This window comes from Panthera uncia (assembly GCF_023721935.1).
Source record: "Panthera uncia isolate 11264 chromosome B3 unlocalized genomic scaffold, Puncia_PCG_1.0 HiC_scaffold_1, whole genome shotgun sequence".
NCBI lineage: Eukaryota > Metazoa > Chordata > Mammalia > Carnivora > Felidae > Panthera > Panthera uncia.
In genome coordinates, this window is record NW_026057582.1 from 76,379,891 (window position 1) to 76,405,147 (window position 25,257).

Here is a 25,257-nt window from a genome sequence, read left to right on the forward strand (position 1 = left end):
CTAGAGCCCTATGCTCCTAAGTACCTCACTACTGTTGAGTAAATGAATAATTTAGTCCTCAAAGACCTTTCATAGCCACTGCCTGGTGGGGGGTCGGGGGGGGCACAGGATATTATTATATAAATAATATGGATGGCAACTAGACTCAGGTGACAATGGTTTGAACTTTTATGCCACTACTGTGTGACCCTATAAAGTTGCTTAGGATTAAGGAATTTCAGTTTTAAGAAGATTAAGAAACTTCACTCTTCAGTTTCTTCAATTAGAAAATAGGAATAAAATCATCTACTTCAGCTACTGCCTATTGTGAGAATTACATGAGGTAACAGAGAACTGCTTCACCCAAGGCTCAGGACACAGCGGGTACCATGTAAATGTTAACCCCTCCCTCCCTGCAACTGGATACAAGTGATAGGTCACACTCTAAGGCTAACTGTAGTTGAGTGATTGGATTTTCAAGCCACTCTGTCCTAACACCACTCTACTACCCTCTACCCCATTCTTTTCCTTTTAGAATTCAACCAACCTCAACTGGTTGCTGCTCCTGGAATATGACCTGAACTTTTCTTGTGGGGACCTTCACTGAAGCTGATCTTTTCATCAAAAATGTCTGTCCCTTCTTGGGGCACCTGGGTGGCTCAGTCAGTTAAGCACTAGACTTCGGCTCAGGTCATAACCTCACGGTTCGTGGGTTCGAGCCCCGTGTCGGGCTCTGTGGTGACAGCTAGCGCCTGGAGCCTGCTTCGGAGTCTGTGTCTCCCTCATTCTCTTTGCCCTTTCTTGGTCCACACTCTCGTCTCTCTCTCTCAAAAACAAACAAACATTTAAAAATTCTTTTAAAAAATGTCTGTCCCTGATCTTCTCTACTTATCTATGTTCTTTATGGACATTTTCCCAATTCCTCCTCTGGCCACCTCCTGTATTTTATCTGCACTTTTATTCTACCATAGCCACACTCATGATTACATTGAGTTTCCTGCCCACACCCATTTCCTCCTTCATTCAGAAGGTCCTCATTTTCATCATCTTTACGAGCCTATGACTAACATATACTGGAGGTCGGAAAGGAAAGATTTGTGACAATGAATTAAATGTGGCACAAAGACCCAGTGAAGAAAACAAACAGGGACACAGACATTCCACGTAAGGCAGAAGGTCATACAGGCCCCGTGAGAAGTTCTATGGAATGGCTGGGGCAGAAGGACGGAGGATGAGGTTGAAAGAAAGACTTCACAGAGGAGGTGTCTGTGCATGTACATCATGGGGAGAGGCTTGTGGGACAGAATCTGAACAGGCTTACAAATATTGCCTGAGTGCCACAGATGCATCTATCACTGAATTATCTCACTTTGCGTATTTGTGCTGGGCTCCAGGACTTATTTTTGTAGTGAACAGTAGGATTTTCCCTTCCTCAGCACTCAGTAAGGTGCAGCATTTAGGCAGGAGAGAATTTCGGTTTGGGTTCTTAGGCTGTTCGGTAATGGGGCTAGAGTGGACACAAGTAGCAGCTTTCTTTGTAGAGAGAAGATAATGGAAAAACCTCCATGCTTCGGGAAGGCATTCAGTGAATGAGAGAGAGAGGAACGCACCAACTTGGAGCAGGAAAGTGACAGGTGATCTTCATTTTGTTAATTTCAGAATTTAGCGGAAACAGCGGGTTGGTCTCTTCTGGAGGAGTAACTCAGTGGCAACACATTTATATTCAAGAAACCTTGCTTAAACTGTCATGTGTGAGAAGCCCTGGCTCAGAACAGGCAAAAGATTTTCTCGGGAATTTGCTGGATTAGGATATGCCAGAGAAATGTGACTTAGTATGGCAGGCTGCTACTGTTGGGTCTTTTTTACTTCTTCATTATCATATGATCTTTTAATAAAGATTGTAACAGCTTTCATCAACAATATGGCTTAGAGTTAGTTTAAGCAGATCCTTGGAACTCTGAGCCAGCTAGCAGGATTCTCATGAAGCTCAGGACCCTGTTGATTCCTCTTTTCTAGAAAAAGTGAGGTTTTCCTGCAGGTCAGTTGGCCAACACCAACCGCTCGTAGAGGAGGAAGTGTACCACCTACCCTGAACCCTCCGAGTGCAGATCTTTGGCTTGGTCAACTTGGGCATGTTAGAATTCTGACTTCTGCTAGGTCACAAGCATGAGTTACCTCACAGGTGCAGTAACCAGATAAAAAGATGATGGCTTTAAAAAGCCATTGGGTATGCCATAGCTATGTCGGAGGCTTCACGGGACAATGGAAAGAGCACGGAACCAGAGCCAGGAAACGTGAAGCAAGCCACGGCTTTACTCAGCTCAGTTACCTTGTGCCAGTGACATTCAGTCACCTGGAAAGTTTTCTGGAACCAGGGAGTGGTGGCAAGAGTAAATGAATGAACAAGTATCCCTTCATTCTTCAGAGCCCTATTTTCATCAACTACACAATAGAAGAATGAAAAAAAACCTCCAGTAATAAACTAATAACATGTGAAGTACTTGAGGAATTGTCAATTCCCTATCCCAAGCTATTCTCTGTAATTTCAGGATTTTACCAAATGTAAGGGTAAGAACAGTCACGTAATAACATGGACAAAGTTACTAATACTGGAAAGTATTTTGACCCTTTTATCGCAACTGGCTATGTATTCAGAAACACTGTCTCCAATTTCAGTGGTGTGGCAGTTAAACCATTCCCAAGATTTTCTCCTCATATGTCAGGCCTGTGTGAGAGGCTTTATGTCTCTGGAACATTTGGAAGAGGACCCACATGGTGACAACTAGACACGCTTGACCACCTTCATATCTATTTCTCGAAATCCAGGATAGGACACTTAGGACACAATATGCGAGCCCCTCACAACTCTCCTTCTGGAAGGGAAGCAGCATGAGGAGAAGACGTGAACTCTCACACTGGAGCGACCTTGTTTGCACATTCTATCAGAACAGGCAGAATATGGTCTTCCAGCCTGAGTCCCGAGGTAGCAATCTGTGGAGCCTGGACACCATTCTTAGAGTTAGGGAGACTTCACACAGCCAAGTGATTTCATCTGACTGACTCCACTTACCTCACATGAAATGGTCACCTTGTGGGACCCCTAGTGGTGACACATTATATTAGAAGCATCCGCTTCCAAAATAGACTCACAGCAGGTAATATGGGTCAGCTCAGCCTATTTTTAGTTCTGCTTTGGCAGTAACCACAAAGGGAATCTAAACTCATTTTTGTGCTTTTAGAATCCTGCTGGCATGCCCTTATCAAAGTCCCACCCATAGAAATATGGTGATGGAGAGCACTGATTAAGGGTTGGCAGTATGACTGCCAAGTATCCTATACTCTTTTCCAGAGGTTTTAACACTTGTGCTGAAAAAATGGTGAGGATTCTTTCCCTTCAGAGATATTCTGACAAAGATGAAAGGTCAATAGAAAGGGCAATAAGATGTATGAACCCCAAAGTAGAGTTCTCAGATAAACCAATCACAGCTTGACAGTCTATTGCTCTAGTCTATGATTTGAAAGCATGTTTTAAAATGGTTAAGAATAGGGATGCCTGGGTGGCTCAGTCGGTTAAGCATCCAACTCTTGATTTTGGCTCAGGTCATGATCTCATGGTTCATGAGTTTGAGCCCCGGATTGGGCTCTACACTGACAGCACAGAGCCTGCTTGGAATTCTCTCTCTGCCCCTCCCCTGTGCTCTCTGTCCCCCTCAAAATAAATAAATAAACTTAAAATGGATAGGAATAGGAACAAGATAAAAGGCAATTATGTTAAACCTCAGAAGTTCCTTCTTCTTTAGACAAATGAAATATTTGCAGAATTTTGGATGGAAGAGCATATTGATTATATATAATACACAGTCTTCTTCTTAAAACGTTAATGGTTTATGGACAGTACACTTCCCTACAGAACAAATTATAATCTTGTTTCAACATGAGTCACAACGGTAGGAGTCACATCTACTGTAAGGCTTAGAGAAATGAATTTGGACAAGGTTTGGGATTGTTGAAAAATGGAAGGTCAAAGTCCTCTAGGATGCTACATTATGACAATCATTGCCAAAACCCCAAAAACAACCCCCAAAGCCCACATCCTGTTTCCTTTACTCCCCTCATATTATTATTTTTCCTCACTGGGGCAATTTGCAATTCTAAGGAAACATTGCAAATGATTGAAACAACAATGATTGAAGGACGGAGACCATGGAAACCTAAAAGAAAGAACAGAAATCTGTTTATAGGCATTTTTAAGCAGACAGACAAGAGCAGAGCCAAAGTAACAGATCCCTCAGGTTTCAAAAGGCTCTGAAAGTAAGGTCTTTAAATTAGAAAAGCATAGCTCCAAATACACAGTAACCACCACCAATTATAAAAGAATGCCCAGATGTCTCCTTTGAAGCTTAGACAGTCCACCTCTTACACAGCATTTGTCAGAAAGCCAATTCTCTTCATTATGTCAAAGAAGAGCACTGTGTCAGGAGGATTGAAAGGCATGGTCACTTACTAGGGCATCTCTCTTCCTCCTCTGTTGGCTGTTCCTTCGCAGGCTTGGGAGGGCCTTTGATTTTATACACCAAGGTACGGAGTTTCCCAGCCCAGGATGTGTCTTCCTCCTCCTCTTCTTCCTCCTCCAGGGGAACACCTATCAAGTCACAGAACAGAGTGAAAATCTTGAACAGTACATAAAAATAACCACCGTAAGATTGAAAGAACATAAATCTCTGCTTCCTACCCTTCTGGAACTTTCTCAAGATGCTATAGGCAGCCTCCCATAATTATTTACCTACAGGATGTCTTTTTGGAAAGTATTTTAAAAAGATAATTCCTTACATAGAAAAACACCAAGTAATTTCAAACCCTAAAATCAACTCTTTTTTTTTTTTTTTTGAAGTTTATTTATTTATTTTGAGAGAGAGAGAGAGAGAGAGAAGGAACAAGCTGGCTCTGTGCTGTCAGCACGGAGACTGATGCAGGGCTTAATCCCATGAACCATGAGTTTATGACCTGAGTCAAAACCAAGAGTTAGCTGGATGCTTTAATTGACTGAGCTACCCAGGTGCCCCTAAATTTAACTTATTCTAACCTGTACCCTAAAAGGGCTCTAAAGCATCTAGAAAGAGTTAACATTGAGTCATTTCCTATGCAAATACCACTTATTTTCCATATATTATTCAATCCATCCATGTACAAGCAGCACAAATGCTGAGAACAATTTAAAATCAGCAGTTACGTATCAAAGGAGGGACTGCAGGCTTACAATTGTTATTTAAAATAGTTATGTATTAAAGTAGGGACTGTGGTTTAGAATTGTTAAGGGCATACGTTATCATATTTATATCACTGCAAAAGATAAGAAGCAAAGGAGATCAGAATCTTGGTTCACCCGGGAGCAGAGTCCAACCATCTAAGTAAACTGGGTGAAGTTTACACAAGTTATCAGTTATTTTCCTTCTTCAGAGACCCTGTTCACTCTCTTCTATTTCAACAAAATTTCTTCTTGGTAGAAGGAGTTTCCACCATATATGGATATGGCATATATGCCAGAATTATTTTCTGTATCTTCTCTGACCCCAGTAGTCCAGGCAGAATCATTTCTTGAGCAGTTAGAATTGTACAGTTAACACTCGAACAATGCAGGGGTTAGGGGCACCATTCACCCACACAGTAGAAAATCCACATATAACTCTGACCCTCTACAACTTAACTATGAATAGCACACTCCTGATGGGAAGCCTTACTGATAACATAAACAGTCAACTAACACGCATTTTTAAATGTGATATGTATCATATATTCTTATAATAAATTAAACCACAGAAAGAAAATATTATTAAGAAAATCATAAGGAAGAGAAAATACACTTCAAGTACTGCACTCTATTTATGGAAACAAAATCCCGCATTACAAATGGACTCACATAGCTCAAACCCCTATTACTCAACAATCAAAAAGAATGAAATCTTGCCATTTGCAACAACGCGGATGGAACTAGAGGGCATTATGCTAAGCAAAATTAGTCAGAGGAAGACAAACATCATATGACTTCACTCACATGTGGAATTTAAGATACAAAACAGATGAACATAAGGGAAGGGAAGCAAAAATAATATTAAAAAAGGGTCAACCGCACTTTTAAATACAAAACTGTCTTCCCAACCCCCACTAGCTTCTAATGAAGGAATAGGGAACAGACTTGTCTTTGATAAAGCTTTCATCTCAGAAGCTCACCACAGTGAATGAGAAGGTCCTCATGGAAGTCATATAGCTCCTCTCGGATCTCTTCTGGGCAGGGGCAATTCTCTCCCAGTTGAAAGTTAAGAAGCATGTTGATCTTTGAGGGACAAAGAAGAATGGGTAAGTGGTTCTCGGTGTTGGCCAAAGAACTCAGATCCTGCCTTAGACACCTAACATTCTTCGCAAATTTTATCTACCTCAAACTTTTTTGTAAAGATGACCATATTTAAAAGTAGCTTTCACCTTTTCTCTGATTATAATGGTAATTTATTAACTGCACAAAATTTGGAAATACCTAAAGAAAACTTACTGTGATCCCACTACCCAAAGATAACCATATTTAATGATACTTAGTTCATAACTTCCAGGCTTTATGTATATAGACTGAGAGCATGCATACTCTAGATAAACATTTCTGAGGTCAGATTTCCCACTTAACAATTTATCTTGAGCATTTTCTTTTTTTATTGATTGTTAACAGGTACACTGCATTTCATCATAAGATGAATAGCAATTGGTGTAAAATTAATGACCTGTTAAGAAATATTTAAATTGTTTCCATTTTTTTGTTCTTATAAATAAATAAATAAAGTTTGTTGGAATTTCCTTATAACTAATTTTTGTTCACATCTCTGATCTTTTTTTTTTTTTAAGGATAAACTCCTAGAAGCAACATGACTGGATCAAAAGGTTTGCACATTTTAACGGCTTTCGATAGGAATTGCCAAATCACCCTCCAGAAGGCTTACAACAATTTGCATTTTAACCAAATTTATTCAAGAGTGTGTATTACTTTGCCATCTCCATTACAGTAATGAGAGTTAACACATTTTCAAATATTTTCCAATTTAATGGGTAAAAAATGTCACATCCCTGTTGCTTTAATTTGCATTTAATTGGTGAGGTTGAATTTTGTTTTTCCACACATAAGAACCATTTTCATTGCAGTATTTTATAAATTTCCCATTCATGTTCTTTCTCCCTTTTTCTGTTGGGTAATTTTCTTTTTAAAAATTAATCAGGAGGTGTCTGGGTGGCTTAGTCCGGTAAGCCGCTGACTTTGGCTCAGATCATGATCTCACGGTTTGTGAGTTTAAGCCCAGCGTCAGGCTCTGTGCTGACAGCTCAGATCCTGAAGCCTGCTTCAGATTCTGTATCTCCCTCTCTCTCTGCCCCTCCCGTGCTCACACTCTATCACTGTCACTCAAAACTGAATAAACAATAAAAAATTAATCAGTATTTTGCACATCCCTAGACTATTAACTCTTTGTAACATGTTCTCTAAATATATTTCCCAGGTTTTAGTGAGCTTTTAACTTTACCTACAAAAAAAATTTTTTTTTTGACATGCAGGTTTTAAAAGGTAGTTAAACACTCATCTTTTCCTTTAGTTTTGTCTCAGGGAGTCTTAACTGTTTTAATGCCATGGACCACTCTGACAGTCTGTTAAAACCCACCTGATTACTGCTTAAATTAGTATTTTGAATACGTAACATAAAATATAGAAAATTACATACAGAAACCATTATATTGAAATTTAGTTATCAAAAACCATAAAAAAGAAATCTGTGATATAGTAACATGTACTTGTTTATTAACCTATTGGACAAAAAGATCTAGTGGCAGTCTCATATCCACTGTGATCTTGAAGTAGTGATGAAGTAAATGATATTTCAAGGTATGATACTCATTGTGACACAGTATGAGAAAATGTGCTATTTCTGTTGTTGCTGGCAAAGTCAGCATTAGTATGTGCTCGGCAGCATTAACAATTCAAAGAAATGCTATCAGAGATTAATGAAACGTTGGTAAGGATGTGGTCATTCATTTCCTGGTCAGATACCAGGATGTCTCAATTCTTTCCAAAGACCCACGACCCCAAGGCAGTGAATATTGGGAGGGACTGAAACAAAAACTAGGGGTTATGTTCTCCACTTTGCTCGCCTCAGGCAGCGTAACCTGAACACCAGGCAAAGATACTTTCTCCTTCTGCTTAGAATTTCTACATTAAAAAACGTCACCATCTCTTTTATTAAACCACGGAAAAACCGTGTTTAATGTTGGTAGGAAGACGCTTATTTAAAGCTTCTACTGCAAACAGTTTTTTTGGAAGTTGGTGGAAGTGTTGCCTGTAATAAAATAATATCCATAAAATAGGTTAGGAAAGTAATTTTTGTGGTTGTTCCCCAATGTTAAATTATGGTAGTTACATCAACATAGATTGATAGGTTGTTTATGAAATAAAAACAAGATCTGAGGATCTAGTTTCAGAGTCAGAAAATTGAATTCTTTGCTGAAAGATCTTGCCGTAGGTGGAATACTTGGGAAGCAGTGGCCCACCAGCCGGCAGGTCAGAAAACCAAAAGAGGAGTGGGGCACCTAGGTGGCTCAGTCAGTTTCCTGTCTGACTTTGGCTCAGGTCATGATCTCACTGTTCTGAGTTCGAGCCCCACATTGGGCTCTGTGTATACAGGTCAGACCCTGGAGCCTGCTTCAGATTCTGGATCTCCCTCTCTCTCTGCCCCTCCTCTGCTTACACTCTCTCTCTCAAAAATAAACATTAAAAAAAAAAGTGGAGTGAGCTGAACTTTCTGCTGCACAGGGCATACCCTTTAATGATGCCTTTTTTACCTACCTACTACTTGCCTGTTTATCTTTTAAGTTTACTCATTTTGAGAGAGAGGCAAGGAGGGGCAGAAGGGGAGAGGGAGGAGGGGAGAGAGAGAGGGAGGGAGGGAGAGAGAGACAGAGACAGAGAGAGAGACACAGAGACTCCCAAGCCCAAGCAGGTTCCATACTGTCAGTGCAAAGCCCAATGTGGTGGGGCTCAAACTCAGGAACCACGAGACCATGACCTGAGGAAAAATCAAGAGTTGGTAGCCTAACCAAATGAGCTACCCAGGTACCCCAATGATGCCCTTTTTATTTTATTTTATTTTATTTTATTTTATTTATTTATTCATTTATTTAACGCTTTATTTATTTTTGAGACAGGGAGAGACAGAGCATGAACAGGGGAGGGTCAGAGAGAGGGAGACACAGAATCTGAAACAGGCTCCAGGCTCTGAGCTGTCAGCACAGAGACCGACGTGGGGCTCGAACTCACGGACCACGAGATCATGACCTGAGCCGAAGTCGGCCACTCAACCGACTGAGCCACCCAGGCGCCCCAATGATGCCCTTTTTAAAGTCAAAGGCTTACTGACTGTGCCTGGCTAATATGCCAATGACCACTGGACTAATCTTAGTTTTACCTACTTTTGTACTTGGTTACATCCCCCAAGTATATGTTTTTTTCATATCTCTGATCTTATATAGATACAAGGCTGAAAAACTTTACTTTCTCCTCAAAGGTTACAGAAGGATGAGATAATCGTATCATTGTTTTAAAATTCTAATTCTTATACACCCAATTTTCCACGTGATTTTGCATTGCTATCCCCTGAAATTGATCTGAATCCTCCTTTGTCCATACTCAATTTCGAATTATTTAGAGAGCTCTATTGGTCGGTTCCTTCTAGAAATGAACATTCTGTGAGGGGTGGTAGGTGAGACAGCTGAATTTGATAGGAATTAGTGTCTTTTCTTTCATTTCATTCCTAGACCAACATCATCAGTATTACCTGGAAACTTGCTAAAAGTAAAAATTACTGGGCCTCACACTACAGCTACTGAATTAGAAGCCCCAGATCACCAGTCTGTTTTATTAAGCCTTTCTGGTGATTCTAATATCCGCTCAAGAATCATTTAGTCTAACACATTAGGGAAGAATTTCTCAAGTTCCATCTGAAACCAGTCTGAAATGATTGCCCAGAGGAGTACTGAGAGGGCTAAAGGAGGAAGTGATAGCAGGCCCTGGGGACAGCAGAAGAGAAGGTAAGGAGGTAGCAGGTGAGGTAGGAGCCAGCATGGCCCTTCCAGGAGCCAGGATAGGATCAGTAGCTGTGTCCATGAGGACAGTGTTAGATAAACAGTGCAGGTCTAGCTAGGTTAAGCAGATGTCTCAGAAAACATACATAAATTCTACTCACCAGGTCACTGGCAGAAGGCAAAAGAACCTTCCAACACTGAAACTAATGATTCCACTTACAGAATGTTTACCATATGACAGTATCCCACTAAGCAATCTAAAAAATTATCTCCTGGGGTCCTCCCTAGAAGGGAGGGAGGGACATACAAACATCCTCATTTTGCAGCTGAAGCAAGGGAGACACAGAAAGGCAATTGCCTAAGGCCACACAGCGAGAGAAGGGGGAGCCAGAAAAGGAGCCATGCATCACATTGTTCTTCCTGCCCATTATTCACAAATAGGAGTCAGCATCTGCCCAATGAATTGGGAAATGTTTGCACAGGTTGCCAGTCCAAAAGCAGCCTGACAACATTTGGAAAGCCTTTAAGAGTAATCCAGGCTCACTGCGCTTCCCTCAGTACGGTATGAATTACCTCCTCCCATCAATTCAAAGGGCCTTCTCAGTTTGCCTCCAGCAAAGCGATGATAAACTTTGCCTAGTCTTTACAAGGCCAGCATCATTCAAGTGAATCTTTTAAAAGCCAAGATATGTGGTTCACTTTTAAGTCAATATAAATATCTATGTTCTACCAAATAGGTTAGGAAAGTAATTGGACCAAGTTGTACCATTAATATCAAATGGTGGTAATTATACCTGACAACAGTTTATGGATAGACTGCTTATTAAATATAGAGAAGATGCAAAGATCTGGTTTCAGAGACAGAAAGCAAATTTCTTCACTGAAAGATTGTCTGTTTTGAACACTTAGGGAGCTGTGGCCAAGCTGCCTGCAGGATGTACATGGGAACAGGGGGACAAATGCCAACTATGTTCTGCAAGGTGTCCCGCCCCTATCTGCCAGTTACTCACCGGGATTTTGAGTCTTTTCAAAGCAGTCTTCCCATATGGGCAAGGCTGACTGCAAGGTGGGGGTACTGTACAAAAAATGAAGACAATCCCTCACAGAAGGGACCTCACTTGCCCAGTCCTGTTTTCCTCGCTTCTGGGGGCTGGGAGGCTTTGTGAGGGTCTTGGTCACAGGGTAAGGGGCTTCGGGCACTTAGCCAAGGAAGCCTGTGCACCTGCTCTTGTAAGTCAGGAAACGTCGACCATGCTCTCTTGATCTCTAATACAAAGGAGTGACTTCTGCAAGGAGTGGACAGACATTCTTCTAATGGTGGATCCTTGCTGGTGTGGAAGCTGGGTCGTGACAGTGATCTGGTCTTTGACTCAGTGACAGGGCACCGGTAGGAGCAAGCAAGGGAGGAGAGGAAGCCCCGCCCCGTGTGCACTTCTGGATGGGTTATTTTCCCATCTGAGATGATTGGCAGATACTCCTCGCTGCCATTAGCATCAGACCAGGCCTGTCCCCTGGCACTGTGCTGGGTCACTGAATGGCCCACACCTCTCACGGGTGCCCCAGGCACATAAAGGTTTCACGGGCCCTGCTCTGTAAGGTTCAAGTTCACCCCACTGGCATGGAGGCTCAAGAAGAGTTTCTCACCTGCTCCTGGGGGGGTGAGCGGAACTCCCTGGTTTTCCGGGCAGTCAGGGCTGCAGACATGTTCAAGGCCTGCATGAGCTCGTTGTAGCGGAACTTCTGATTTGCCTGGAGCTTAGAGACATAAATGTCGCCAAATGCCACAATGGCCTCCACTCGATGCTGCAGCTCACAGTCACAGAGATAGCTGAGGAGCTCACACATCTGCAACCAGAGCGTATATTTATGCTCATTTAACAACACTTCATAGACATTGGTGAAGCAGCTAGTATCCCCATTTTACAGAGGCTAACACTAAGACTTAGGCACTCTAAGTGACTTGCCCAATGTCACACAGTGACCACAGAGCCGTTACTTGGATCCAAGTCAGTTTGAACCCAGCCACCAGCCCTTTATCCTAAGGACAGGAGAACAACAGGAAAACGAGCTCCCCAAAGAGAATAAACCTGCCCGTGTGAGAACGGCATTCCTAAGAGAATTCTTCCCTGGCTCTAAGCTCCCCATGGAAACCAGCACTCAACTGCACGGGAGAGCTCTGGTTCCTTCCTGACATCTTCTGGCTCCAGATGATGGGAACCAGAGACTTCTGTTCCCCTCTCTTTCTTTCTTGTTTGTTTGTTGGAACTGCTTTGTCTGCCACCAGTTCTTTCGGACTGTTACTAGTCCTGATCTTATCACTACTTGCACTTTTCGCTAATAAGAAAAACAGCAGCCAGAACTTATTGAGCTCTAATCACCCGACTCTGTGTTAGCCACTTGCCAGACCTGCTCCTTCAAACCTCAGTGTGTTCCCGATACTTTTATTCAGGCGTAAGTTCTACGAACCCATCTCCACGTAACCCCTCGCATGACTAACAGACACTCTCCAGTCTGTCTGGGCAGAGACAATAATACCCCTGGTGTGCTCTTACCTAGCAGGCTAGTCTCTGGTGTATCTGCAGGTGACCTAGGACCCAGAGCACATGCCCATCACACTTGTGATTACAGTTATCACATCTGATTAGAAGCTGTATGTGCCAATGAAATAGGAAAACTAAATTGAAAGACTAGGGAACATTCGCAAAAGGCTAGTTGTTTTTTTAAAAAAAATACTCAAAGTTGGGTGTGAGTTAGACAACTACAAAAAATTGGGGGAAAATCATTAAAATCTACAAGTGTTCTGCACTCAGGTTGCTTTCCAATTACCTCTAAATCCACAGTCTATCTTCAAGATACCCCCAAAACTGGCCATCAGGCACATCACACTGTATGTGACAGGTGTCATTTATGCAAAAGAAAGGACTCTACATGCCAAGCAGGGACTCACATGGAAGAAAAAGTCTCAGCTCCACATCCGAAGAGCACATTCATGTTTTAATAAAAATGTTTAAGGTATCTATGTAAAATTTGTTACGTATCTCCTCTACATACAACATTTTGATGAACTGACAGCTACCAATCCCACCACATTAGGTAAGAGAGCTTCATTTGGAGATTCTAACACGGTTTATGATAAAATATATTTCATACCGTATTTTAATGATAAAAGTGAATATTACGTTTTATTCAATTATCATCCACATTTTACATATTGTGAAGCGAAGGCTTTGGGAGGCTACTGACTTGGCAAGCCTGTAGAGCTGCTATGTGGTCGAGGGATGCCCGAGCCAGGCTGACTTTGTGGAACAGACTGTACTGCTCTGTCCACTTTCATTTCTCTTTTCTCAGTGCCCAGAAGACAATAGTTATCATCTTCAGCGTATCGCTGCTGCCAGCTTCCCTCTGGTAAGACTATGTCTTAGGAAACGTTGCGGCTTCCTAGGTGATGCCAAGGGGGCAGCTCGAAGCGAGCATGCCTCTTCTCCTCAGCTCAGACGGCAGTTTGTTTGCATGCCAGGACAGCACGTCTACACAGGCTTGGTGATCAGTACATGGCAACAAATGAGCCCAAGTGATGAGCATGGCCACCGTATGAACCAGTGTGGTCTTTTCCACAGCCAAAGGCTCTTCCTCCTCCTTTCCTGACAGGGGCTCACAGAGCAGCCATTTAGTCCCAAAGGGTAAGAGGTAAGATGAGGGCCAATCCATCACTAGTTCCGTAAAAACAATTCTAAGGCACGTGCCTTATTGATAAGGGTTAGCACTTTTCTCTTGACTTTGGGAGTACATTTCATGCCAGAGAAAATCATGAGCAGTGAATGCTCTCTATCTGTATTTCCACTACACTCCAGGTTTAGGCCAGCACCCTCAGTCCCAGCCTTAGCTCCAGGCTGCACTGTCACCCTCCCCCCGCACTTTGCAAAGGCAGGATCTTTGCTGCCCTGAGTTACCTGCAGCTTCACGGACTCTGGCAGTCGGGTCTGCAGTAAGCCTTTGACTGGAGCCTCCTTGCCGGCCTTTTCTCCGGCCTCCACTGCCTTCTCTTCCACCTGGGTCACTTCCTCCTTCTCTGCTCTGTTCTCAGTCTCCCCACTGTGCTCCCCAAACACAGAGGGATCGATCAGGAGGAGGATCTGCCTGACGTCATCGTCATCAAACACCCCCATGACCAGCAGGGTCCCGATGAGTTTCAGCACAGGCACAAACTGGAACTCTACAGACCCACCGACAGGGTCCCGGATGTGAGCCCCGCTGTGCTGCACTGCCTCCGTCAGCATGCTCAGTGCCTTCGTCTTGAGAATCTCCAAGGGGATCTCAGGGCTCTGCTTCTGGTGCTCCTCACTGGTCACGACAAAGCAAGGGGTGGAGAACCTGAACCCTGGCTTGAGGCACGTTCTCAGGCCCACCCCAGGCAGCCCGTGCCTCTTGGACTCATCTGGATACAGGCGGATTTTTCTGGTGGTGCTGGTGATGGGGATGATGTACTCATTCCTCATCATTAGCTTCCTCTCCTTAGCATTGGCCAGATGGATGCTGATGAGCAGGTCATAGAAACCAGAACGAAGGAGGCCAGGGAGGTACTTGTTGTCAATGGCGTAGAACAGCTGGGAGAGATCCACGTGGCCGCATAGGGCGTAGGCCACGCGGCTGTTTCCCAGGGCGCACACTGCACTGTAGAGTCGCAGCGTGTGGTAATGGAACTGCATCAGGTCCTCCTGCTCACAGAGCTCCAGGACATCCACACACCTGCGGATAGGACAAGCCATCAACCACTCCACGGTTGGAAAAGAATACGCCAGAGCTCAGCAGAGTTCTTCTCTTTGAATCCCCAGGGATTGCACCCAACTCAATGAGGGCAGAGGGCATAGAAGGATGAAGGAGCCTCTGCCCCCTCCTCCCGTACAGGTTATCATTCCTCTCTCAGTTCTGGTCCTTATCCCAGTTCCTGATAATCCTCCCTAACTCAACGAGTCTCAAAAGTCTGAAAGACTTAAAGACATGGATTCCCAAATATGAAAGTGCTCCTTATTAAGGAAAACCCTCCCAAATGGAAAACTGAAAAACATTCAGGTGTGTGACAGAGGTGACTTGGTCCTCTTATTTGTGGGTAGAAGGGGATCCTCTGCTCCCCAATACAAGAGCCTCAGGCATAGCTGAAGGGGCACCTGGGTGGCTCAGTTAGTTAAGCGTCTGACTTTGGCTCAGGTCATGATCTCACGGCTCATAAGTTTGAGCCCCTCGCTGGGCTCTGTGCTGACAGTTCAGAGCCTGGAGCCTGGTTTGGATTCTGTGTCTCCCTCTCTCTCTGTCCCACACCCGTTTGTGCTCTGTCTCTGTCTTTCAAGAATGAATAAACATTAAAAAAAATCAGAAAAAAAAAATGTAGCCGAAGCCCTCTGTCAATCCACCACCCACATCATCTGTATAATCTCCAAATCTACCGTCATCCACAGGGCCTTCCCTCCCCTGAAAACAAACACACCTGCACTCTTGTCCTGAGAGAAAACACTTTCCAATTTGAGTTCAGTTGGCAAAATCAATTCACTTTCTCCTTCCTGACTTTAGAAGCCCATTTACAAGTCTGTCTTGCTCCCTCATTTTTTTGGGGGGGGGGTGGCTCAGGGCACAGCCTCTGATCCTTGCTTAGATTTTCTGTTTTGTCTTGCTCCTCACCATGGATCTGAGGATCCTTTGCAATTGGCATACTTGGCTGGACTCCTATTTGTTTCTTGCTCCTTCCCTATACCAGCCTGTCTTGCCGCTGTCCATGACCCAGCAGAATACCTAAATGGGAGCTGTGCAGCTATCAAATCCTTCCCCCTGTTCCCCCATTACCGTATGTTTTTAGTCCAACAGATCAAGGGGTGATAATAGGCTAACGATAAAATTTCTTTCTTTCTACATATAGAAACTATGCTAGTGTAGGGGCGCCTGGGTGGCTCAGTCGGTTAAGCGTCCGACTTCAGCTCAGGTCACGATCTCACGGTCCGTGAGTTCGAGCCCCACGTCGGGCTCTGGGCCGATGGCTCAGAGCCTGGAGCCTGCTTCCGATTCTGTGTCTCCCTCTCTCTCTGCCCCTCCCTCGTTCATGCTCTGTCTCTGTCTCAAAAATAAATAAATGTTAAAAAAAAAATTAAAAAAAAAAAAAAAAGAAACTATGCTAGTGTAGATTCACCTACACAATTCCATTTATTTCTCCCTGCAGTCCTCTGGGCGGTCATGTATTTTATGTATCATGAGGAAACACAGGTAAGTTATAGGAGTCATTTACCCAAGGCCACAAGGCCAGAAAGTGATAGTGCTGGGATTAAACCCAGGCCATAATCCAGGAGTACTTCTTACCAAGAGGAGCCCAGGAGCCCATTCTTGGTTCTCCAGGCAAACTAGGCATGCCTCATTTTCTCCCTTCTTGTCATTAATGACATATATTTCAGGGTCACGTTACACCTTTTAATTAAAGGGATAGAAACACTCCTGACTTCGGACACTCAGAGAGAAGGCCCTGTGGGAGGCATATCGTAGTAGATATTCCGCTGTTTCTAAGTGAATAATGTAAGTGAGGAAGGAAAAGAGACACTGAGGTTTTTGGGAAGAGAGCAGGGCCCCTGGCCAAGGGGGATGCTGCTCCTCCCCTTCTCCTGCCTGCCTCCCAGGCCTGCCCCCTCCTCTGTGGGTCCCTCCACTACCTGTTCTCCTCAGGGATGTGGAGTGCCATCATCTGCAGGGGCTCCAGGCACTGCACCACCCAGCCATGGCGCTCGCTCACCCGTTCCGTCTCCACCTTCAGGAAGCTGCTGGGCATGCGGCTCCAGAGCACGGGCTGGATGGTTTGGACGTCCAGCCGAGGTGGACACTGCGGAACTGGGTTCTTCTCTTCACTCTTAAATATGGCCGCCGACAAGGGCATCGCATTCTGGGGCAAGGCAGAAAAGGCATTCAAAGGGAAAGACAGGTGTACTACAGAGATGCTCAGTTGCTGGATAATGCAACATGGCCCACGATAACCAATATGGTGAGTATGAACTAAAGAGAGACAAATCAATCCGGAGACCTTTAAGGCTTTGCCAGCCTTAATTAAGACCTTGCATGATGGGTTATATTAACATTAAGTAATTCTTTCAGCACCCAGTACAGGGCCTGGGTGAGAAGGGATTCCCTTGTTTTCTGAGGCTTAGAAAATTTTCCCCTAATGGTCAATGCTGCCTTCTTTTATCATAGCCATTGGATGAGGAGGCTGACCAATACCTTCAGCTTCCCAAGTTCAAACTGAAACAATGAAGTGCTCGTGGGCTGCAGGAAGACTGCTGGAAACACTTTGGTATTGGGCTCCACCTGGAAACCAAAACAAATGGAGGTTTGCTCAGAATTATAAAATCACAGATGGCTAAGTCATTGGGTGCATTCATCAACACCCTCATTCTAACCTTAGCTGAAACAGGACAACTCCCTGGTGGGTCATTCTCTACTCCTCAGAAATTCTGAGACCTGGTGCTTCTGGGAGTGCAGTCACTGCTCTCCACCTTATTCCTGCCCCCCCCCCCCCCCCCACCGTGACTTGGGGCTGAACAATCCCACAGTCTTTCATTTTCTCTCGCTGATAACAGTAGCCAAAATCTTCCTCCAGTACTCAGGACAGTCACACGTGGGGAGCTATTAACATACCACCAAGGGTAATGCCTGCTTTTATTCACGGAATGATGTGATTCCTGGCTCGTCATAGAGCAGGGAGACACCTGGCATGCAGTGGCACCATCATTCGTCACTCCTGCCCTCAGGAAGTCATCACTGAGGGTGGTGCAAGGACTTCAGTGTTATTTCTGAAGGCAAAAAGGACTTTGGGGAGGCAAGCCCAAAGGGCGTCATAGGACAGGGCTTTTCAACCTTGGCACTACTGACTCTTTCGGCTGGGTGGGTAACTCTTTGTTGTAGGGCTGTCCTGTGTGTTGTAGGACAGATAGCAGCATCCCTGGCCTCCACCCACATGTCAGTACTACTCTCCACCCCCAGCATAGTCATGACAACTAAAAAAGTCTCTGTTGATTGCCAGATGTCCCATGAGGGAAAAGCACCCCCAGATGAGAACTGCTGTTTTATAGGCAAGGGCTTCCTTGAGATAACATAAAGAGGCTGCTTCCAGAACCTATCTCCTTTTCTTAGAACCTCTCCTTTTTCTTGGTTCCTCTGGACTTCTCTGTAACCCCCTTCTCTTTATGACTCTAGAGCTCACCTTAAATAGTGTAGGATTCACTGTCTTCCAGCTGCCACTTAGATGAAGTGTGTGAATTTATTTATGACAGTAGGGGCTCCACTTATCATCTGCCCATGTTGATGAGCTTTTTAAAAAATGTTTGTTTGTTGAGAGAGAGAGAGAGAGAGAGAGAGAGAGAATCCCAAGCAGGCTCTACTCTCAGCATGGATCAATTTCACAACTGTGAGATCATGACCTGAGTAGAAATCAAGAGTAGGATGGTCAACCGACTGAGCCACCCAGACACCCCTGATGTAGGACCATTGATGAGACTTGGAGACCATGGAAACAGAAAGGTGACTTTAATTCTATCAACTAAAGTCCTTTGCCTTTAAGTAAATTCAGACATTAGGAAATTCTTGCAACTCTCTTACAGTTAGGGAATGTTGAGTATCCTGGACACACTCTAAGGTGGCCCGCAGGGAGCCACTCTCTCCTACAATCCCCTCCCCAGAACCTATATCTTGTTTCTAACAAATAGAATATAGCAAAAGGGTGTAGAGATTGCTACTCCCTTGATTTGGTTACGTTTTGTCAGACTGTGTTTCGGTAGACTGGAGAGAAGGTTCTCTACCTGGCGTTGGAGAAAGAAGCTACCATGGTGTAACAGAGCCTGTGAAAGGCTACATGACAGGAGATTTCAGGGGGGTTCATGGGACTGGGAGTGCCCCTGGATGCAGCCATCAAGAAAGGGACCCTGAAACCTACAAACACAAGCACCTAAATTCTGCCAACAAGGATAGGACATGCCTTGTCGGCATTGAAGATGGAAGAGGCCACATGAGAAGGAATATGGACACCTCTGGGAAGGAAGGGGAGGGAAGGAGAAAAGAAAGCAAAGAAGAACGGACCTCAGAACCTTGGCCTATAACCACAATGGATCCTGATGACAACCTGAATGAGCTTAGAGTGGATTCCTCCCACAGCCTCCAGACAGAGGCAGCTCAGCCCAGCTCATGCCTTGACTTTGGCCTTGTGAGAACCTGAGCAGAGAACCCAAACTTACAGAACTGGGAAATAATAAATGTATGTGGTTTTAAGCTATTAATTCTGCGGTCACTTGTTAAGAAGCAATTAAAAAACTGAAACAGTGGCTTCGCAGCCAAGTTGGTCGGTTTGATAACAAAAACTTAGCAAGCACTTACTAGGTGCCAGGTCCTATGTCAAGCACGGGGACAGCAACAGGCATGACAGATGGCCTCTGTCCTCTAGGAGGTGACATTCTGGATGGGGAGCTTCCATTTTTTTTTTAAATTTATTTTTGAGACAGAGAGAGACATAGCATGAGCAGGGGAGGGGCAGAGAGAGAGGAGACACAGAATCCGAAGCGGGCTCCAGGCTCTGAGCTGTCAGCACAGAGCCCGACGCAGGGCTCGAACCCACAGACCGTGAGATCATGACCTGAGCCGAAGTCGGACGCTTAACCGACTGAGCTACCCAGGCGCCCCAAGGGGAGCTTCCATTCTAATGTTAGGAGCAGTGAGCCCAGATTTGAGGCTGCCGTGGAGTGCCATGAACCTTTTTTCTATTTAAGGTACCTTTTATCTCTGGCTGATCTCTTTTATCCTTGCAATAATAGACATTTTATTTCTGATCACGTGTGAAGGTCAGGGCATAGGAACTGGCCTGAATTGAAAGCTAACCCCTCTCGTAAATCTGAGTCTTGTAGCTGACTCTGTTCTCAGAGCAGTGTGGCTGGGGTGGCAATAACCGAGTATCTCTTGAACATACATTTTATTTCTCATTTCTCCCATGATTACGTAAATTAAGTGCGGCAGAAAGAGATTTTCAAACTGCACAGCAGTATTTAACGGGGAGGTCTAGAAACATGGTCTGAGAGAATCCTCCTCTCATTATTTTGGTCACTGGTCCTTTCTGAATAGAAAGCCAGTATATAAATATTGCTGTCCTGTTCCTCTTGAGATAATTGAAAAATGAAAATGGCTATGGCTGCAGAATAATAATCATCCCACTGCCAGGAGACCAGATGCATGGCTGGACACGTTGGTGTCTCGTCTGGAATGAAAAAGGGGTTGGCCGGGTGTGAGACACCTGAGGGCTCCTGTGCTGAGCCCTGGCACCATCCCATTCACGACAACATGCCTCTGGGCGGGACGCAGGACTGGGGCCACTGAGCAGGGAAATCAGGATTCATACGCACGGAGTGGAGGAAGGCATCTCAGGAGGTGGGTTGGTGCCAGCGCGCAGCTGGGAGAAGACAACGGACCAGCCCAAAGTGACCTAGGAACTACTGGGCAAGTCAGGATACCAACAGCCACGGCGTCCTGTTGTCTGTTGTGACATTTCCTCCTGCATTATGGGCTCTTCCCAGAGGCAGGCAAGTCACTGCTGCTGTGAAGGCCAGGGGCTGTTTATTTATTTATTTAGGGACCGCCGAAGCCCGACTAGCCTTCAGAGTTATTAGATGCTTTAGAGCTCTCTGCAGCTCAGGGAGGACCCTTCAGTCAAACTCATTTCAAAAGTTAATGGGAAAAAGCTAATGGATTCTGAAGGACGGCAGTAATGTATATAAGCATTTTCTCAGGGGGCTGGGGAGTGGGGAGTGGAATCATGAGAAAGCACCGGAAGAATAATAGGTTACTTTCTGCCTCAAAGCCTGGTTTTGCAAAGGCCTCTTGCTGGAAAGACAGGTCCCTCCGTCTGCCCAGCCAGGCTGTCGAGTGATGTTCTTACTTTTTCCCAGGAGGACAGGGAGGCACACAGACTGGCATGCATTGCAGGAGATGCAGAAGGGGAGGTGGCAGATCCCACCAAACCCAGAAAGGGTTTGGTCCATCCGTTCTTGGTCACCAAACAATTCAGACTTGGGGCTACTCCGTCTCTCCCCGCCAGATGCCATCTCTTCAAGCACAAGGCAGACAAATGGCTGCCAAGAGGCTTTCCAGCCTGGAGGCTATAACATGGGGCTGACTGTGGAATCTGGGGTTTTAGCCATTTACACAGTAGTGGGATGCTTTTCATCTGCTGTAGTTAGCTAAAGGTCCTTAAACACTGTGCATGTTACTGTTCTGGTCAGAAACCTTCAAAAGCTTCTCAATTCCTATCAATACCTCCCGGTTTTTCCAAATGAATTTCTCCCCAATAACCGCAGAGGCCCATACTATGGTGGCCATTGTTCCTAAAACGTACCTTATGCTTCCCTATCTCCATAAGGATATCTCCTGTGCCATTCTTTAAATCAAGGTTTCTCTGAAACGAATATTTCTCTGACCACTCTCAATGGAGAGAAGCTCTTCCTTCTCTGAACTCAGATGACACTCTTTGTCCACACATCTCTATTCTACCTTGGAGTATCAAATAGGTTTAACAGAGAAATTTAACGCCTGAAGTTAGCCTTTTCCAGATATGCTTTGTAGAACTCCAGACTTCTAGAAAACTACTATGTATGTTAAAGTAAAACAAAACAAGCCAAAAATGCTTTTGGTTATGTAATATGAGAAATGCCTGGTTCGACAGGTTTCTTTCTGAAGTATTTTTTCAAGTTGTCCTGCACAAATGTTCATTGCCAATGTCAGAAGCAGGATATGATATGTGGCATTTCCCAAGCTTACCTGGCCATCAAGGATGAAGATCCTGCTTAAGAGAGATAGGGCTTCTTGTTAATGACAGGTAAATCTACTTGTGTGTAACTGAGGGTTTTCCCCATAGTTCTATCAGAGCTTACAGTCAATGAAGCAGAGAAACACATTACTCATATAAATGCAGTTTTAAAAGATCCTGTAAGGAATTCATAAGGAATGAGAATAGCCTTTTTGCAAAAGGAATACACCTTGGCAAACGAGTCTGTTTTTAGGAGTCTGTATTTTGAGCACAGAAGTTTCCTAAAGCAAGGAGTATCTCTGCTCCCCTTTCAGATTTTGCATCTTATAGAGCACAGGTAACATAAAAGTTGCACAAGAAATGTTCATGGAATAGATGAATACCCTTTTAGAGACCATCACCAAAGAAAATCCTTTAGCTTGTAGAAAGATGACCAGGACATCTGAGCAACCAATAAAGAACAATACTTTCCCCTATTTTCCCCTCTGTAGAAAACCAAGCCATTTTGTTCTTGTTTCTTTCCCTCGATGGCTTGTGAACCACGTGGGCTCCTCAACCCCATCTGCTGTGGTCGGGATGCTGATGGAGAAGAACGAGGAGCAGAGCCACAAGCACGCAGGCTGGGGATGCTGCTGTCTTGGCCACAGAGCCACCCTTACCTGATAGCAGGTACCGAGCTCTCTCCCATTGGCTGAGAAAGACAACATGCCCATCGCCAGATCCACGAGGCAGCCGATCTCCAGGTCCACGTTGCTCCGGCTTGATCTTTGCGAAGTGGCCACAATATCCCCACCCCAGACCATGTAGCAGTTGCTGCGTTTCACGCTGGAAACCAGAGAGAGAGGAAAAAGCACAGAATCTGGACTGGGGCAGTGTGCAGTCAAGGCTCAGGAACGAAATGCCCCAGAAACCTTCCAAAGAAGTTTTCCAGTCAGCACCCAGCAATTTTTTTTTTTCTTAAACACATTCATCCAGCTTCATCCTAATTTTCTCAGACATGACCACTCAATTTAAGGATGTGGCAATCTATCAGAATACTCTGGTCCAGAGAGCACGATGTTTTGGTAACTGTCTCCCGGCTCAACGTCAATTCACCTTTCTGAAATGGATCATGGGGATGGTAGTATTCCCAACTCAGAGATCGGAGATGGGGGCACAGGGAAGGTGACCACCACGGAAAGATTTATACAGGGATTTGGTATAAGAGGCACAAACAAAACTCTGCAGTGTCAGTGAAAAAGGCTGTAACACACTTGAAAACTCAGGCCCGCATTCCTTAGGATGGCAGACCCAGGCTTGCTTGCAAACTAGGTCACAAGTGGTCTGATGCCCAACTACGTCCTTGACCTACACAACCTGGCCCTACCCTGGAGTTCTTCTCCCTGAACTCTTCACCAACTACCAGCTTGGATGCCTTTCTTAGCTGGCTGTCTACCTACCCCCACAGTGTAGACTCCATCATAGGCATTTACATTCAAAAGCCAATAGTAATAACCAAAGAAAGGCACTAAGGCTCCAAAGCCTGATTCCTTAATTAAGAGATTTCAAATCCTGGGTAGGCTTTGGAGAAATTAGTGGCAGAGGTGATTCTCAGAGCCCGTCAACGTGGCTGTGGGCAAGAGACAGATGATTTGGTCTCCTTCTACTAAGCCCAGCCCTGATGTACATTGCCTGAGGAATCAGTTGTTTGAAGTACCATAAAGTGCTTTTTCTCAGGCTAAACAAGAGCATGACTCTCTACCTGTTGCTTTAATGCAGTCCCTTTAAACACCTAGGGTCAACCTGATTTGACCCTGGGAAGTTAAAGCTTTGATTAGAATTCTCCAAGGTTCTTTCCAGCTCTAGAAGTATATAATTTCCTCCCCTGAGACCAGAAATCCCCTTTGTCAACATACGCTCACCTCCTCTCCTACTCCCTCTCCTTTGGGGGACCAGTGGGGCCAGTTTCTCAGTGTGAATGACCCCTCAGGCAGAGCCAGTGCAAACTGCCCCTTCCAACAAGTGACAGCCACAGCGAGATTTCCATACAGGTTAAACTTAAGCCATGCTATTACTGCCGTTCAGTGATTAGAGTCCCAAGTACATTGATGCCTACTGCAGAAGTCCATTGCTAACATACTGAAGCGGTGGGAACGTGAAGTGACATGCTTCGGTCATATTTTAAAGGGGCCAAATTTGAAATTCCTCAAAACATTAGACAAGACATTGTTCCTGTATTTACTTCTTATTGTGCAAGACAAAAAACTAAGAATTACTGAGCACCAACTATCTACTGGGTCTTGTTCCAGATGCTAACGAGTCACTTTTCAAAATAAATGTTGTCACTGAGGCTCAGATAAGTGAAGTCATCTGTCTGGTGTGGCACCGTCAGCAAACTCGAGTAATAAACCCAGTTGGGAAGGACACGTCAGCTTTTTGTTCTCCTGGCTCAAGAGCAAAGTCTTCTGACTTCAGTCAACTGCTTTCAAGTGCTTTCCTTACCAACCCAACAAGATATTGGATGCTGTTTGTAGCGTCTATTCTGGGTCTTGTAATGTATAAAGGACATTTAGTAATAGTAGTAATGTAATGTGTTTATTCAGTCCCTGGGTCAAGACATTGTTTTAGGCATTTTTCCAGTTATTTCCTCATTTAATCCTCCTATCACTCCATGAGACTGAAACTATTATCCTCATTTTATAGGTGAGGAAGTTGAGGCCCTGGAAGGCTAAATGGCCCAGGACGTCCTGGAACTCAGTTTAAAACCCAGGCAGTTTGCTTCCAGAGTCTGTGCTCTTAACCACCTACCCACAATGGTCCTGCACGATACAGTGATTATAAGTGACCTTTCTGGTCACCAGTGTTTGATGACCCGGTAGCATCTAAAGAACACTGCCTGCAAAATGTTCCTGACTTGGTAAGGATAAAGGTCAGCTTGCAAAACAACCTATTATATCTCTAAACATGTCTGTTTGGCAAAGACTCTATTAAGTCTCACTTGGGTGGAAGTAAGGCATGGTCTCCTGGGTCACCTCTGGGGCACTGCTGGCTGGAGATTCTTTCCCTGGTGGCAATCAACCCTCAACCCTCCTCTCCCCCCTCAATGGACCAGGGGGAAGGCCTGAGTGTACCTAAAACCTGCTTTCCCAAAAGATCTTTACGTTATTGTTCGTGAACTTGCTGTATCTCTTTTATGTTCTTTATGTTTTCAGACACTTCACATTCTTAGGATGAGGAGTTCTGAGTCTATCAGTTGCTATGTGATGTGGTGCATCTTTGTATTTCTTCTGAATTGACTTCTTTCAAGCACCCAGAGGTTTTTCTCTGTCTTGTTCTGATGTTGCCGAAATTGGGGCTTGCCCAGAACGCACAGAAGAGAAGTGTTT

General features: G+C 44.5%; 1 protein-coding gene across 1 annotated transcript in view; it reads right to left on the minus strand.

Annotated features, from left to right (window-relative positions):
• Positions 1-25,257, minus strand: part of RYR3 (ryanodine receptor 3) — a 367,593-nt gene that overhangs the window by 162,780 nt on the left and 179,556 nt on the right. The window contains exons 32-38 of the mRNA XM_049611650.1: positions 22,552-22,717; positions 17,329-17,415; positions 16,770-16,996; positions 14,034-14,829; positions 11,728-11,928; positions 6,208-6,310; positions 4,484-4,621 (exon numbers count right to left, since the gene is read on the minus strand). Of these exons, the coding sequence (XP_049467607.1) occupies positions 4,484-4,621; positions 6,208-6,310; positions 11,728-11,928; positions 14,034-14,829; positions 16,770-16,996; positions 17,329-17,415; positions 22,552-22,717 (1,718 nt within the window). The remainder of the gene's footprint in view (positions 1-4,483; positions 4,622-6,207; positions 6,311-11,727; positions 11,929-14,033; positions 14,830-16,769; positions 16,997-17,328; positions 17,416-22,551; positions 22,718-25,257) is intronic.